This window comes from Ambystoma mexicanum, chromosome 9, assembly GCF_040938575.1.
Source record: "Ambystoma mexicanum isolate Mex_15411 chromosome 9, UKY_AmexF1_1, whole genome shotgun sequence".
In the NCBI taxonomy this organism is placed as follows: domain Eukaryota; kingdom Metazoa; phylum Chordata; class Amphibia; order Caudata; family Ambystomatidae; genus Ambystoma; species Ambystoma mexicanum.
Window position 1 is genome coordinate 733707877 of NC_090931.1, and position 17320 is coordinate 733725196.

General features: G+C 46.1%; 1 protein-coding gene across 1 annotated transcript in view; it reads left to right on the forward strand.

The window, feature by feature from the left end:
• The window catches only part of WDR75 (WD repeat domain 75), a 552173-nt gene that overhangs the window by 208816 nt on the left and 326037 nt on the right, over positions 1-17320 (forward strand). The window contains exons 9-11 of the mRNA XM_069615630.1: positions 6282-6440; positions 14725-14784; positions 14870-14985. Coding sequence (XP_069471731.1) covers positions 6282-6440; positions 14725-14784; positions 14870-14985 — 335 coding nt within the window. The remainder of the gene's footprint in view (positions 1-6281; positions 6441-14724; positions 14785-14869; positions 14986-17320) is intronic.

The window sequence follows — 17320 nt, forward strand, 5'->3', positions numbered from 1 at the left end:
CGTCTTGGGGTAGATTGGTGCCACCAACCCAAGGGGAGAGTCCTTTCTGGGCTTTTCTAGTTGATTAGAAATTCCGAGCTTCACCTCTGCAGCAGGGCTTGACCAGGCAAACCAACAGTCCAGGAGGGTGCAGCAAGCTTCGCTTCCAGTTTCTTCTTCGGTTCCTTCATCCAGTCGTTGACTCTGCCTTCCTTGCAAACAACCCCGCCTTTTATATGCAGGTTTCTCCCTTTCATTTTCAGCTTAGCTGTCACTCGCACAGCAACAGGATGGCTGTCTTCCAAGGACAGCCAGCTGGCCAATCACCTTTGGGAGCATTCCTGTATCCAAGGAGACTAGGCACACAGTTTCAGGATACTCCCTCACTTCCTGCCCTTTCAGACACGCTGGAGCCAGAGGTGGGCTTCACCAGTGAATCCCGCTAAAGACGAAATGAACAAAGGGACCAAACCTGGTTTGGCATTTGAGTAAATCTCAAGAAGGACCTTTCCAACAGGAAATGGTGAAAGAAAGGAGGCTCGGGCCATTTTGACAAAATGGGCACCCACGGGTACAATACAGCAGCTGCAAGGACAGCCTGCGGTAAAAAACGCACAATGGTAGGAAGAAGTAAACCACTGTCACCAGCCATTATCTGTAAAAAGGGTAACCTAAATGTTGCATGACAAGGTAGAAAAAGGGGATACTAAGTAACCCCTCCAGCGCACTATGTAAGAGTGTGCTGGGCCTACAAAGAGAATAACGTTTTTCACATTTCTGCTCTTGGAAACAGTAGTTTATCCAAGAGAAGGTATTTAAACCTTAGCAGAAATTGTAAAGACTTCTGTCACTGCACTGAGGGTGCTGTCACAATACAAAAAGATGCCTATGGAGTTTTTCAGACTCCAAAACTAAAAGTGTGCAAAACAAATACACAAGGGTGGGAAAAAGGGCTCGCTCTCTCAGGATAAAAATTATGTCCTAAAGTCAAGCAAAAGAACTGGGGGTCTCTTAAGGTAGAAGGGAATTGGCACCTTTCTGAGAATTCTCCCCAACGCATCCCAAAAGGGTATCTACTTGCTTAACTTAAATCTGAGGAAGTTTTTAAGTGTATTTTGATTGCTGCCAATTGCCCTTTCTAAAAGCAGGCTTATTTTAAACTGACCGTTTAATTATTTTACTAGAAAACCTGAGTTGAAGTGTTAATACCTGTAACACTGAATCATATTGTAACCTCTACAGCTCACATGTACCCCTCTTGAGAGAAGTCTGGCTGCTCAGTCACTCTACCAAGTTGTGTAGTACAGACCTATACCAATAGTGGTGTGTGTGAGAGAGATATATCTACTAGTGGGAGCTGCTACTCTTACCTGGCTTTTTGGATAATAGGACTCCTGCACCCACTCTGGAGAGATCCTGGAACAAACTGAAGGAGCCAAAATTCCTGTGCAGCTACAAGACTTGCCAGGAGACAGTGGACCCGTCATAAGGCAGCATGGCAACCAGCTTCTGCTGTTACCCTGGTAGAGCCCTGTCTAAGATCTCCAGCAGTCCTGCAAAGGAGCTGCGACCTTTGGAGTCGAGGGAACATCCATTCTCGACATCAGCTTGGAGTCTGTTAAGGAGAATTTTCATGTCTGTACCAATTCACTTTAACCTTGGAAACACCCAGCTCTTTTGCTGGATTCTGGGCTTTTTAATTTTTACTCATGAGTGGGACCTTTTTCATCACTTGTGTGTTTTCAGGACTATGATTTTCTATGTTCCTTACTGTGTTATGGAGTCTGGTAAACTCTATAGGCCTCTGCGTTGGCATTGTGACGGCACCTTTTGTGCAGTGCCACTGAGAAGTCCTTTGGACTTCTTATAATGTTTAACTACATTTTCTTGGGTGCACTACTGTTGCCAAGAATAGTAAAATGACCCATGTCTGTCTTTTTTATTTTATGGGTCCAGCACACACCACCCTATGTGGAGTACTGGGTGGTTGCATAGGAGTTCCTTTAACCCATTCCTCATGTAACAATCTGTTACACTAACTGTTAAGCAAGCTTTGAATGCAGTACCCTCTGGGAACACTACAAGCAACTATGACTACACAGTTTTGGTAGCGTGTTTAGCAGCCAGACTTATCTCAAGAGGGGACATGTGAGCTGTTGTGGAGTTACACAAAGATTCAGTTACAGGTATTCAAAAACTCTTACACTCAAAGGTTTCTTGCATAAACAATGTATTTATCATTCAGTTATAAATCCTTTTTCAGAAGGGAGCAATAGAATAGTAACAAACAAATATACTTCAATACAGTACACTTCAAGTTTCGGAACCAGTTAAGACCCTTTTGGGAGGGCCCACAGACACAACCTACACCCACAGGTGACTACAGTAACAAGGGGGTTGGGGACATATCTTACTGTTGGCATTCAGAACACTCTTAAAAAATTGGTAAAAGGCAAAGGTTATTAGAACACAAATTACAAATATTCATAAGCGGGGCAAATACTTTCAGATAGCACTTAGAAGAGTCATTCAATTAAAATAGGACAAGCCAAACTCAGTGGACAAAAAGTCTTTGTATAGGATGTATAATAGGGAAATCTGGAAGACCTCACTTTGTATAGGATGCAGCACTTCAGGTAAGCAAATGGAAAAGACTTTGTACAAGTTCTTAGGAGTCTTTGATAAAAAGAAGAATCAAATGTAGGGCCACAAGCTGATTAGACTTCAGTTGCAGAAGTTACAAGCCCTTCCACCGTAAGAGTTAAGTTCTCTTATACTTGTTTTACAGTACCTTGGTAAAGAAGAAAAGATGCAGGTGATTACTTCTGTTCCTGTACAGCTCTGCAGATCTCACTGTTCCTGCGCCTCAGTCGTGGGGACAAGAGGGAGGACGTCGGTGGACTCCTGCACTGGCAAACTTTACTTTCAGTGGCTGTTTTGTGTTTCAGCTCCTTGCGGTACTGCAAATGGCAATAAGCGTGGTTCCTGGCTGTCCAGGTGGACTTTCCTCACAACCGAGGTCCCGCACTTGACTGAAGAGGGTGGTAGGGGCAGGGGTGGGGGGGCAGGCTTGGTCAGTCCTGCTTCATGGGAGTCCAGGGATCCTCCAAAAGCTTTAGGCCATTTTACAAGCAACGCACACAATCTGGTGTCCCTCTCCCTGGCTCTACGGTTTCCTGCAGTGTCCTGGGTGTCCAGGTGGCTTACTTGAAAGTTGATTGGTCCCACCAACTCAAAGGGAGAAGTCTTCCTTCCAGGGCTTCTCTGTCGATGCCAACTTGGCAAGTAGTCACTGCAGCAGAGCTTCACCGGGCAAACCAACAGTTCAGGAGTTGCAGCAGGCGTTCTCTTCAAGCTCTTCTTCGGTTCCTTCGTACAGTGGTCGACTGCTTTCCAAGCCAAACAACTTTTTATTCAGTTCTCTCCTATTCATTCCAGCCTAACTGTCACTCGCCCAGCAGGGTGGCTGTCCTTGCCGGACAGTCAGCCAGCCAAACACAACAGAGTGCATTTGGGTCTCCTATGAGATTAAGCATAGGGAGATTCGGGCACCTCCCTCACTTCCTGCCTACCACAGACACTCTGGAGCAAGAGGCGGGTTTCACTCCTGAAGTCTGCTAAAGTCGAATGAACAGAGACCAAACCTGGTTTGGCGCACAGAGAAACGCTCTAGAAGGACCTTTCCACAAAGACCTGCAGAAAAAAGACCGGGCACCATTTTAGTAAAGCTGGCTGGATGCCATTTTGAAGAAGATGGCTCCCGCGGTTAACGTTACCGGGTCCGTGAACGGCCGCAGTAAATGAAAACCATGCTAGTTCAAAACGAAACTGCCGCCATTCAAGTGAGGAAAGGGAAATATAAAAAATGTTGCATGAGCATTTAGACACAGGGGATATGAAGTAACCCCTCCAGCACTCTTTTGTAAGATGGGGTGTGCTGGGTCTAGCAAGTACAATGCTAATTAAAGTCAATTTCACTTTACTGCTCTGGGAAACAGTAGTTGATCCCAGAGAAGGTATTTAAACCTTGGGAAATCTGGAAGACCTCACTGTGGCACTGCACTGAAGGTGCTCTGTGACACAATTGTAAAAGATGATGCCTATGGAGTTGGTTAGACTCAATAACCAAAAACGAACTGTTTAAAATCACATGAAAATACGAGAGCGTGGGGGGAAAAAGGGTCTCGCTCTCTACAGGTAAAAAAAATCAAGTCCTAAAAATCCAGCAAAGTTGCTGGGGGTCTCTAAGGTGGAGGGAATTTGACACATTTTGAGAATTATCCTTAACACTAACTCACTTGAATGGCATTTGGCAGTGGTTTCTTTTTTACTACCTAGGGACATGTATCTGCAGGCTGATGGCTCAGCTGCAGTGCTGCACCCAAGGGTGCTGATTTTCTCAAAATGGCTTGGTCGTTTTTTTTTTTTTCTTTCTCCTCCTTCTGGGCTTTACTGTTTGCATCAAGTTGGAGTCATTTGTGCATTTTGCCTTTTTGAAGCCAGCCCTGGCTCCAGTGTGTCTGGAAAGGCAGGAAGTGAGGGAGAGCCCCGCAGCTTTCCTGTCCTTTTGTCTCTAGGTGTGCCGGAGTGAAACCAGTTCTGATTGGCTGGCTGTCCTGGAGTACAAGCCACACTGGTGTGACAGCCTAGGACTCTGAATGAATTGGAACTTGCATAAAAAGCAAGGTTTAGAGTCGGCCACTGGAGGTCAACATCCGAAGCGGAAGACTAGACACCAGCAGCACCCTCCTGGACCGCAAAGTGCCTGGTGAAGCCCTGCAGCTGTGCTGACCCTGTTTTCGAATCGACAGGGAAGACCCGTAAAGGACAACTTCCTCCCCTAGGCTAGCCTCGAGACACACTATTTTGGCGCAACCCCAGCCTTGCTGCGACTTCCAAGGCTGCAGAAGCTCAATACTTGGGTCATCTTGGCTACCTGTGAGTCCATTGTTTTCCGAATCCGGCCAGATCTTGGTGGGCATCCAGATGACCCTACAGAAACAAGAAATCTGCGTCCATAGACCCTCACCAGAGTCCAGTACCGAGGATCAAGGAAATCCTAACCTGAGATTTTCGTTCTTCTTTGATGCTGAGCAAATGTGCCAAAACCACAAAGTGCCGCTGAATCAATGGAAATCCATTGCTGAGGAGTCCCTCTCTCGAGTGTTGCCGCAGGAGCCCACAGACGTCCTCCCTTTTCGTCACCATGACCAAGGACCAGAAACAAGGGACTACTGCATTGCATCATGAAGGCAACCAGCTTGAACACTTTCTTCATTTCAAAGGTACTGTGGGGCTTGGGGTACATTATCCTTTTGCCATTTGGGGTGTTTCCTATCTTTAGCATTGCGCTTTAACCTCTACACTTTTGACCTCCACTTACCTGCATTGGCCTTACAGCTTGTGCTTTCCAAAGGTGACCCCTCTTGAGTTGCTTTTATTTATTTTTTTCCTTTTAAATACTGACCATTTAAGAACATATTCCTAAGAAGAGCATCAGAACTTTGACTTTGCCCATTGACCATTGGTTGTCCTGGCTCCCTAAAGGCTGCCTTCTGAACCCATTTGCTTTGGCAGTGCTTGTTCCCTTACAGGTTTTAAATGTTGAACACTTTAATGCTGGGATAATAGACTGGCTGTATCCCTTTGGGAGAATCTGAGAATCTAACTGTTCTTGTAACCCATCAGTCTGCAGTACTGAGTTATTTAAGGAAGTAAAGGTTGGTGTTAGATCAGAACACAGGTGATACTATGTAAATGCTATACTGGCCTCTCAAATGACGTTGCCTCCGGGTGCTGGAACATGTGTAACATATGAATGAATTACTCGCCTGCTTTATTCTCTTTTTGAATTGAATCCCATCTTGGAATTAATGTTACAGCTAATTACTGCGTTTTAAAGAATGCTTTAATAAATAATGTATTATCATTTTTAAGTGTGCAAGTGTTTGTTTGGATCTTGTATTTATTAATTTCACTGTACAGTTCTACAGCTCACATTAACCCTTTAAGAAAAGCCTGGCTGCTCATTCACACTTTAAACTTGTGTAGTACAGGCCTATATTAAAAAGTGGGTTACTTAATACCAAGAGATGTCTTGTTTAGTCCCACACTAGTTGGACTGCACTAATGCTTTACAGGGGTTTTTGTCACTTGGTTGTTCCCTTGGGCTGTTTTCACGTTAGTTTCTTGATTGCAACCCTTTGTGTCCGATAACTGCCATGCTTCAGTGGAAGGCATCTGATGTCTATGCATTGCTATTAGTGTTTATTGCTGAATTGTGGCACTATTTTCTTTCACAGGCAGCAGCCTCTTGAGTGGTGGTGTGGAATCTGTGCTGGTACAGTGGCGATATGGTGCTGAAATTAAAAAGGAGTTTTTGCCACGATTGGGAGCAGCCATTGAACATATCTCTGCCTCGCCCGACGGGACACTTTATTGCACGTCTCACTCTGATAATAGTAAGTTGAAAGGGGATTCTTTGTACACTATTAGAAATCCTGTAGGAACAAGAACATGTATGTTGGGTAGAGTTTCATTGTTATACAGTCTCCTCTACATGTGAGTCCCCCAGCACTTTTTGATTGACTTATAGATTTTTGGTCTGTTCCCCCGAGTTGGAATCATTTTCCACATTCACTTTTTTACCCTATATTTTGGAATACTTTGAATTTCTTTTTAAACCTTCTTTGGGGAAATGCTTGCTTCAGGTTTTATGGCGTCTGTCATTGACCTTCGCCACACACAAAACTGTGCAGTGTGCTTCCCTTTTTTATTTTCTGTTAGGGGGAGTGTCTTTTTATCCTTCCTATCGTTTATACCTTATGTGGAGTGCTGAGGGTGTTTACGGTCACCTTTCTCACTGCTCCTGTAACGTTTTAGTTAGTGACAAGCTAATCTGGATGGCCGGTGGCAGTGGTTTTATCCTATCTACTATTGTGCAATTTTTACTCCGAGGCTGTACTCAAAGCCACGTTAGTGCACAGAAGGGTTACCATTGACCCCAAATGGTGACTGTATTATTTTTAGCCAGTGGTTTGCGTGTCCCTTCCTGGTCCTTCTGCCTTGCTAGGTGCGGGAGTTTCTGGTTTGACTTATCTTTGCCAGGAATCCTTTGTGAAGCCTGGCAAGGGTCCAGTGCGTTTGTGGGGACAGGAAACTGGGAAGGACTCAAAAAAGAATTCCTATGTGTATTGGCTAGTGAATTATGTATATTTCTACCTTGGGTGTGTAAATAATACATGTATATTTTTGTTGGAGAGAATTCTCAGAAATGTGCCAATTCCCTTCTACCTTAGGGACCTCCAGTACTTTTGCTGGACTTCAGGACTTTTTACCTGGAGAGAGTGAGACCTTTTCCCCCCACTCGTGTTTTTCTGTGATTTGGACTCTATTGGAGAACTATTGTTTCCAAGAACAGTGAAATGAAATTAACTTAAGTTTGTAACTTTCTAGACCCAGCACACACACTATCTTACAATTGCGGGGTTACTTAGTATCCCCTTTTTCGAGGGGATTGTGTCATCCACGTATTCCATATCTTTGACGGCTAATGTCCACAGCTGTGCTGCTTTGGAACATTTTCGGCAGAGGGCGTCCTGCGTCAATGACGTCAATCCTATGTCCCCCAAGGGTCGACTCCACCGGATGTTATATATAGGATGCACGACGCCCGTAGCCTCAGTTCTGTTTTTTCCGCAAACGTGTTTTCTCCGAAATCTCGGCGCGCTCAATTAGTCTCTTGGAACGATGGCTTCATCTTCCTCTACTACACCGAGACCGGGCTTTAAGAAGTGTCGGGACTGCAGGTAGAAAATGTCCATCACGGACCCGCACGACATCTGCCTCTGGTGCCTCGTTGAAAGCCACGCCACTGACGACTGCCAGTCTCTGACGTCTAAGGCCTTGCGGGAGCGTAAAGGGGAAATTAAAGGTAGGTAGGGGCTCCAAGCCCCGTAAATAAACGTCTGCTGGGCTTTCGACCGATGACTCGAGGGGCGACTCCGTGTCAGCAAAAATCCAGGGCTCGGTCTAGGAGTCATTCCTGCCATTCCTCTGCCTCGTCGAGGCATTATAGGAAGCACCGTCACTGGTCGTTTTCAACGTCCTCAGAGGAGGCGGACTCCGCCAAACGGTTGACTTGTCCCACCAAGTCTTTATCGCCGGCCGAATGGGATTCATTCCGGCAGCAGATGTTACCTATTTATTTTTTTTTTCAGTCTGGTGGCACAGTTCTGTCTGCGCCTTTTGAAAGAAGCCGGCAGGGAACGGGCTCGGTCCACCACTAGCACGCCTTTGGGCTCGGCAGGTCGGCGCGATCTTCAGGAGCCGTCTAGGCCCTGATCGGACCAGGGCGAGCGCCATAGCTGTGCCAGGTCCTAAACGCCATCGAGACCGTCGAAGCCTGTCCGGCGGAGGACGTTAACGAGGCTCTGGCCTCGAAGTCGTCGACGCCGATTCCCTCGACGCAGTTTGTGGAGGATTTGCCAGAGGTGCCCCTGAGGTCGTTGGACCCTGCGAGGAAGGCTCGCAGCAAGTCTGAGGCCTGTTTTTAAGCCCTTTTCTGTTATTTGATATTTTTTCTCCAACCTTTGCAAGAAATTTTTAAGATTGATGAACTGTCAGATCAGGAGATGGGCTTGCTTCTGCATCCTGAAGTCCCTGATTACCTTTTGTCTGGGCATAGTCAGATGGAGGAACTCAGTCAGTCATTGGATGACGCCAGTGGCCTTGACACCTCTCCGGAGGTGGAGTTTGGCTGGCCTGAACCTTGGGCACATGCTGAATCTTCCTATCGGCGTCTCATGTCGAGGGTGACTGAGTACTTGGGGTGGTCTGCCCCTCCCCCCCCCCTCCCCTCCCAGTGGAGTTTGATCAGGGTGATTTGATGGATATCCTGGATCAGGGGTCAGTCCACTGACCCGGTGGAACTGTGCGTCTTTGGCGGCTGAGCATATTCCCGAGTGGGAAGAAAGGGATGGATTTCAGGCCCTTGTGCAAGACGGCAAGGATGCTATGTGCGAATCCCTTCAGTCGGGTTTGGACACGGCAGATGGTGTCAGCCGGTCCATGACTGCGAGCACCGTGATACGCAGGTTTGCGTGGTTGCAGAAGTCTGGTTTTGCCCCGGATGTGCAATCCCGTCTTCTGAACATGCCCTTGGACGGTGTTCATTTGTTTGGCAGCAAGGCTGACGAGAGCCTTGAGAAGTTGCAGACCCCCAAAGCTGCAGCAAAGTCTTTGAGTGCTGCAGTACGGCAACCTCCGCCTTTTCGTCCTAGGGGACAGCAATGGACGGGAGGTTCCTTTTTGATACTACTTCTCGTTTGGTAGATCAAGAGGGGCTGCTAGTGAAAGGGGTTAGTGAAAATGTACCCATGGTGGTCGGGGAAATCGTTCGGGCAGTTGCCTTTTTGCCATCAGGCACAGCCGCTACATCTGTCATGAGGCCATGTACCATGTTTCGCCGGTTGGGGGCAGGCTAGCACATTATCTTGGGGAATGGCGTGCCATTACTTCAGATGCGTGTGTTCTGGATACCATGGCCCACAGCTACTGCCTTCCCTTCCTTCAGCGGCCTCACGACAATCCACCGGGGAAGCTCTCTTTGAAGCGTCCGGATCCGCTCCTTGCGCAGGAAATCCTATCCCTGCTGGAGAAAGGCGCCATAGAACTATTGCCTGTGGCGGAGAGGAACAAGGGATGGTATTCACATATTTTTTGATACCCAAGAAAGACTGAGGGTTGAGACCCATCATGGACTTGCGTTGGTTGAACAAACTTATCAGGAAGGACAAGTTCAAGATGGTTACTCTTTCTCAGGTCCTCCAGGCCCTTCAACTTCAGGATTGGTTGGTGTCTCTCAACCTCAAGGACGCGTACTTTCATGTGCCGATTCATCCCAAGCACAGGCAGTATCTGAGGTTTGCGGCTGGCGATTCGCACTTTCAGTTTCGGGTCCTGCCATTCTGTTTGATCTCCGCCCCGAGGGTCTTCACCAAGCTCATGGTGATGGTGGCAGCATACCTCAGGCGAGGGGGGGGGGGGATTCACGTCTACCCCTACCTGGACGACTGGCTGGTCCGAGCGCGCTCTCCCGGGCAAGTGTTGGATCATCTCGGTCTCACCTGCCGCACCCTCCACAGGCTGGGCTTGTCCTTGAAATAAATATAAATATAAATATATATATATATATATATATATATATATATATATATATATATATATATATATAATCTCTCTCTCGTTGGCTCTCGACTGAGGCCCTCGAAGGACAGCTCATCGACGCAGGATTTAATGCCGAAAAAATTTCCGAAGCAGCACAGTTGTGGACATTACTGTCAGATGTGGAATACGTCGGAGGGACATCCCATCGAAACGTTACCAGGTAACAAAATAACTTGTTCATTGGCCAGTGCACATTTAGATAGAATTGCAAATATTAGCCATTGCCAAATTTAGATAGAAATTATTAGCTCGTGTCACATCTGGACAACTACGTAATTGTTAGCCTGTTAGGGAGAATTCTCAGCAATGTGCTAATCCCACTCTACCTTAGATACCCCCAGCACTTTTGCTGGACTCTAGGATTTAACAAATGTTTAGCCTCGAAAGAGTGAGACCTCTTTCCCACTCAAGTATTTTTCTGTGATTTTAACGGTTTCTTTTGGTTCTTACAGTCTGACATACTCCATAGGCATCTTTTTATATTGTGACACCCAGCACCTTCATTGCAGTGGCACAGGGAAGTCTTTCAGATTTCCCAAAGGTTTAACTACAGTCTCTTGAATAAACTGTTTCCAAGAGCAGTAAAGTGAAATTTGACTACTTACATTTGTAACTTTCTAGACCCAGCACACACTTACAATAGGGTGCTGGAGGGGTTTCTTGGTATCCCCTTTGTCTAGTTTCTCATGTAACATTTTTTGTTACCCTTTTCACAATTAATGGCTGGTGGCAGTGGTTTAACTACCATCGTGGGTTTTTACCACAGGCTGCGTTTGCAGCTGCCGTGAAGCACCCATGGGTGCCCATTTTATCAAAATTGCCCCGTTCTACTTTTCGCCATTTCTTCTTGTGAAGGTCCTTGAGATTTTGCACGTCAAACCAGGTTTGGTCCCTTTGGTACCTTTGTTTGTCTTTGGCAGGATTCATGAGTGAAGACTGCCTCTGGCTCCAGAGTGTCTGACAGGGTCAGGAAGTGAAGGAGTTGCTCGAAACTTCCTGTGCTAAATCCCCTTGGTCACAGGAATCCAACCAAAGATGATTGGCCAGCTAGCTGTCCGGCATGGACCGCCACCCTGCTGTTTGACTGGCAGCTAGGCTGTAATTAATGCGAGAAACCTGCTTAGAAGGCAAGGCTTTTTGGCTTGGAAGGCAGTTGACCACTGGACGAAGGAATCCGTAGAAGAACTTGGAAGTGACTCCTGCTGCAACTCCTGGACCATTGGTTTGCCCGGTGAAGCCCTGCTGCTGTGCTGAAGCTCCAAATTCGCCTCAACTATAGAAGCCCTGCAAGGACAACTTCTCCCTTTGAGTTGGTGGGACCAATCCACTCCAAGTAAGCCCGTCTGGACATCCTCTAGAAGCTGGGTGTACTTCCGCTGCTGCTTTTAAGTTGGACCCAAGATCCAGGAAGATCCTCCCGACAGAAATGCAGTGGTGCCATTTGCTGGAGACATGAGGAGCTGAAACCGCGAAGTGCCACTGATTTGAACATTGCCAGTTGCTGTTGTTGACCGTCCCCTTGCAGTGCAGGAATCCCCAGAAGTCCGCCCTCTGTCCCCACGACTGAGGCCCAGGCACCTCCTTACTTATTGCCCACCCCAGACACTCTGGCGTCAGAGGTGGGTTTCTCTCCTGAAGCCCGCCAAAGGCGAATGAACAAAGAGACCAAACCTGGTTTGGCGCGCAGAGAAACTCTAGAAGGACCCTTATACAAAGAAATGGCGAAAAAAGACCGGCACCTGTTTTAACAAAGGTGGCTCAGATGCCATCTTGAAAAACATGGCTCCCGCGACTTAACGTTACCGGAGCTACGCATAGTTTGTGGTCGGGGGAAAAATCAAACCACTGCCACCAGCCATTCTGAGAGGAAAGGGTAGCATTTGACTGCTACATGAGTATCTAGACACGGGGCATACTAGGTAACTCCTGCAGCACTTTATTGTAAGATCGGATGTGCTGGGTCTAGGAATTTAAATGACTAGTAAAGTCAGTTTCACTTTACTTACTCTGGGAAACAGTAGTTTATCCCAGAGAAGGTAGTTGAACCTTTAAAAAGCCTGAAAGGCTTCCCTGTGTCACTGCACTGAGGGTGCTGTTGACACACATGAAAAAGATGCCTATGGGGTTGGTTAGACTCCATAACTAAATACAACTGAGGTAAAACTCGTATGAAAATACATGAGTGGGGGGAAACGGTCACACTCTCTGCTGGATTTTGAGGACTTGATTTTTTTTTCCTGTAAAGCTACTGGGGGGCAAGGGAATTAGCACATTTTTGAGAATTCTCCATAACACATCACATCAAGAAAGCAAGGACATATAACCCACTAACCCAATGCTCAAATCTCTGCTTATCGAATTCGCACAAAAATCCACACAATGATCTTCTCGCTCAGCAAACCCCCCAAACTTCACCGCAACAACAAACACATAAAACGCACCAACAGCAGACGAAGTCTCACATCAATCCTATGCTCACACCAAAGCTCGGCGCACAGTGAAAACCGAACTGAAGCTGCCAACAGCATACCACCTTCTTGCTTTCCTACGCCCTCTTCACCCGACTAGCCCACCCCGCCATATTGTTTGTAGATCCGCCTGAGCGCTTGGGGACCAATTCCGATTGGTGATGGTGCGCAGTACAAATACCTTTTAACATAAGAGTAAAAGTCTAGGTCCGAAGGGGGAGGAAACGTTTCCCCTTCCCCTATGGACAAGGTAAAATAGTTTCCCCAGTGACAGCAACATGTTCTGGGGTTTACAATCAATCATTGATATGAAAATCTTACCCAACACCCACCAAACACACAAAACAGACCTCCTCCCCCCATAATGTTAGAAGGGCTGACGAACAATAACCATGCTAGTAATGGCGAAAAAAAGAGCACCTGAGTTGGTACTCGGGTGCCCCTATTGTGCACTACCTAGGCTATGCACATAGCTTACGGTAGATAAATCACACAATAGTTGGTAGGACAAGTCCACTGCCACCAGCGATAACTAGGGGATTGTCTGTGACATAAGTTACAGGAGAAGGGGGATACCAAGTATGCCCTTGGCACTCCAAAGAAGGTGTAGTGTGCCAATCTCTTAGACTAAGTTTTAGGAGAGATCCTTAAGAACTGTAGTTACTTCAGGATATAGGAAAGATTCTCACAAGACCCGAAGGGTCCCCAGCAACACTGCCCATAAGGAGCTGTCTGCTGCAATAGTAAAATACAGATGACCTTTAACCCCTTAAGTGCCAAGGACGAGGTATCTTGTCCTTGGGATTGCCTCCCTGTTGCCCTTAAGGGCTTAATGAAAGAGAAAACGTTAGAAGGCTATGGCAGTTAAGTGGTTGTGGTTAAGAGGTATGGAGTAAACGGATTCCACAGCACAGTAAAATACAAAGAAAAGGGTCATAATGATTAAGCCCATAAGAAGGAATGAGTGGAAAAAGGCTCCACTCATTCAGGATTAAAGAAAAAGATCCAGAAGTCCATCAAAAAGTGCTGGGGGTCTCACTAGGAGAGGGAATGAAGCATAAAAATGATACATTTCCCTAACAATACTCATATGTACACTTGAAGAAATTGCTGCCTTTCCTCCCTCAGCCCTGGGCCACTGGACTCCCAGTGCTCTTTGAGACTCACCTAGGATAGGGTTGGACTTCTGAAGATTGGTTAAGTAGTGGTTAACTGAACTTATACAAGTTGGTCTGAAGTTTGCATACATGTTTCATCTGATACTTTTGTGTTACCTTACCATTGTTATGAAGTATTTGTATCCTTTGTATATTGCAATAATTGTTTAATACTACTGTGTGATGGTACCTAGCTTACTTGAAAGTTATAAGCCTTGGTGTGTATATAAAATGTTTATCTTGATATAACCTCTAGTTTGTGTTTCATTGAACTAAGTGTATGCTCGGAGTACTTTGTGCCTTACTACAGCCCTCATCCCTCCTAGATTAAGCCTGGCTACTCAGCCATTTCTACCAATTCTTTGGGTAGTTCAAGCTAAACTTAAGCGGTGCAACCCTTTTCACTAAAGGTGGGCTTTCTAAAGTCTTGTCACAGGCAGGTGCCCCCAACACTTAGTGGCGATATTGGCAGGTATTTATTTTGCTGCCTGTGATGATTATCTTAAACGTTCTAATAACCAACCGGCTTTGTTTTTCCTCCACTCGTACTGCAAGTTTATTCCTATGCAGCTTTACCGGTCTCCATTGCTCGTTGTTTGTGCGTTCTGACATATCCTCCTGTGGAAGGCACTTTGCCACATCAATGACCGGAAATAATAAATCGCTAGCAGTTTAAAAAGAATATTCGTGGAATGATGTGTCACCTTCTAGGTGCATTGCCACATTAATATGCGCAGAGGAGACTAATCAAATCGAACACCCATATTTTGGCAATAAATTGTTTTTTGGGCCACATTAATAAGCACACAGTTTGGTACTTGTAATAACATTTTCACTTCTTTTCACGCTCTTTGACTCCACGTACACTTTAATGTCATTGGTTTTATCCACAGAAATCACACTGATTCATGCAAATCTGAGAGTTTCGGCAGTGATTCAAGGCCTTGTGAAAGGTAGGGTCACATTTTGATGTCTGGTTCTTGCTGCCTTGATGAGTCCATGTTATACATAAGCATGTTTTCTCGTCTTTGTATTCAGGTGATGAGGTCAAGACTGGCCTGATTGTGGACCCAAGGACACAGGCGTTGGTTCTGAATGGAAAACCTGGTCACCTGCAGTTTTATTCTCTCCAGAGGGATAAGCAGATTTTCAATGTGAGTTTGATCATTTTTCAGTTATGTATTGTTACTGGTTCTCATTTTTGCTACCTTGGAAAGGTGAGCTGCTGTATCCAACCCAGAATTCGTGTTTGCCAACCTCGAAGCGCTGGATTGGCACTCTTCAATTTACAGAGCTCTGTATATGACCACATTTCGTAGTTGTTGGAGAGTCTTATGTGTATGCTTCATCCCCTCTGTTATTGAGACTCCCAGCACCTTTTGATGGACCTATGGACCTTTTTCTTTAATCCTGAATGAGTGGAGCATTTTCCACTCCTTCATTCTCACAGGCTTTGTCGTTGGAACGCTATTCTTTGTATTATACTGTTAGCACATTTATGAGAATTCTCCCTAATTCCCTTCACCTTAGACACCCCCAGCAACTTTGCTGGATTTTGAGGCCTTTTTTTTTTACCTGGAAAGAGTGTGAGACTTTTTTCCCCACTCTTTCATGCATTTTGATGTGTTTTTTACACTTGTGTTCTTTGATTATGGGGGTTTAGATAACTCCATAGGCATCATCTTTTCGTGTTACATAGCACCCTCAGTGCAGTGACACAGGGATGTCTTTTAGACTTCCCAAAGGTTTAAATACCTTCTATTGGATAAACTTACTGTTTCCAAGAGCAGTGAAGTGAAATTGACTTTACTTACTCTAGACCGAGCACACACTATCTGACAACGGAGTGCTGGAGGGGTTACTTAGTATCCCCTTTGTCTAGCTTCTCATGTAACAATTTTTTTACCCTTTCTGCGATTAATGGCAGTGGTTTACTTTTTACTACCGTTGTGATTTTACCATGAGCGGAGTTCGCAGTTGCAGTAAAGCACCCTTGGGTGCTATTTTTGTGAAAATGGTCCCGGTTGTCTTTTTTAACAATTTTTCTGTGGAAAGGTCCTCCGTGAGATTTACTGTGCGCCAAACCAGGTTTGGTCCCTTTGTTAATTTTGTCTTTGGCAGGGTTAATGAGTGAAGCCCGCTTCTGGCTCCAGAGTGTCTGGCAGGGGCAAGAAGTGAGTGCGGTGCCTGAAACTCCCTGTGCTTAATACCCCTTGGTTACAGGAATGCACCCATAGGTGATTGGCCGCATGGCTGTCCGGTAAGGACAGCCCCCCCTGCTGTTAGGCTGGAAATAATGGGAGGAACCTGCATAAAAGGCGAGGCTTTTTGGCTTGGAAGGCAGAGTCGACCACTGGACGAAGGAATCCGAAGAAGAACTTGGAGAGGATGCCTGCTGCAACTCCTGGGCCAGTGGTTTGCCCAGTGAAGCCCTGCTGCGCTGAAGCTCCGAATTTGCCTTGACTAGAGAAGCCCTGCAAGGACGACTTCTCCCCTTCAGTTGGTGGGACCAATCCTCTCCAAAGTGAACTCGTCTGGACTTGCTGCTGCAGGAACCGAAGTGCCAGGGAGAGGAACACCAGATTCAGAGTGCATCACTTTTAAGCTGGCCAAGAGCTCCAGGAAGATCCTCCGGACTCCCAGGATGCAGGAATGACGGAGCCTGAGCCACCTCAACAGAGTGCTGGACCCCAGATGCAAGTAAAGCCCATCTAGACAGCCAGAAACCACAGTGGTGCTTTTTGCGGTAGACACGAGAAGCTGAAACACCGGAGTGCCACTTGTTTGAAGATTGCCGGTTGGCATTGGTGACCGTCCCATTGCAGTGCAGGAGTCCCCAGAAGTCCTCCCTCTTGTCCCCACGACTGAGGCCCAGGAACAGAGCTGCAGAGCTGCACAGGAACAGAAGTCATCTGCCACCTTTTTCTTATACGCTAAGGTACTGTACAGTCTAAGAGAACTTACCTCTTGTTTATCTTCGCTTGCTCTCAGTTGAGACTAGTCTTGGTTGCTCTGTAGAGTTGCTTGCATCTTCTACTACTCACAAGCCTAACAGCGTGTGGCCCTATATTGATTCTTCTTTTTCAACAAAGACTTCTAAAACATTGTGCAAGACTTTTACTTGCCTGCAAGAAGTGCTTCAGCTCAACTAGACTTTTGCCCGATTGACATTGGCCTGGCTCCCTGAAGGAGTTCTGTGGTTAACTTACTTGCGGTGGGGGGTAGACACTTGCACTCAAGGTTTCTTGGTAAAACACTTATTAATTTATTACATTATCATTTAGAAAACATTCACTAGAAGGAGGCAACTTTTAATATTATACACACACACATCAATAGCAAACCAGTATGTTTCTGAACAAATTAGGCTCCCCTGAAATAGGAGCAAAATTGCATTTCAGTTACTTTCAATGGGAGTAAAAAGGCACAAGTTAGCAGAGATCACAAATACTTTCTTAGGCACTGCAAATAGTTTTAGTTCCCTAGAGG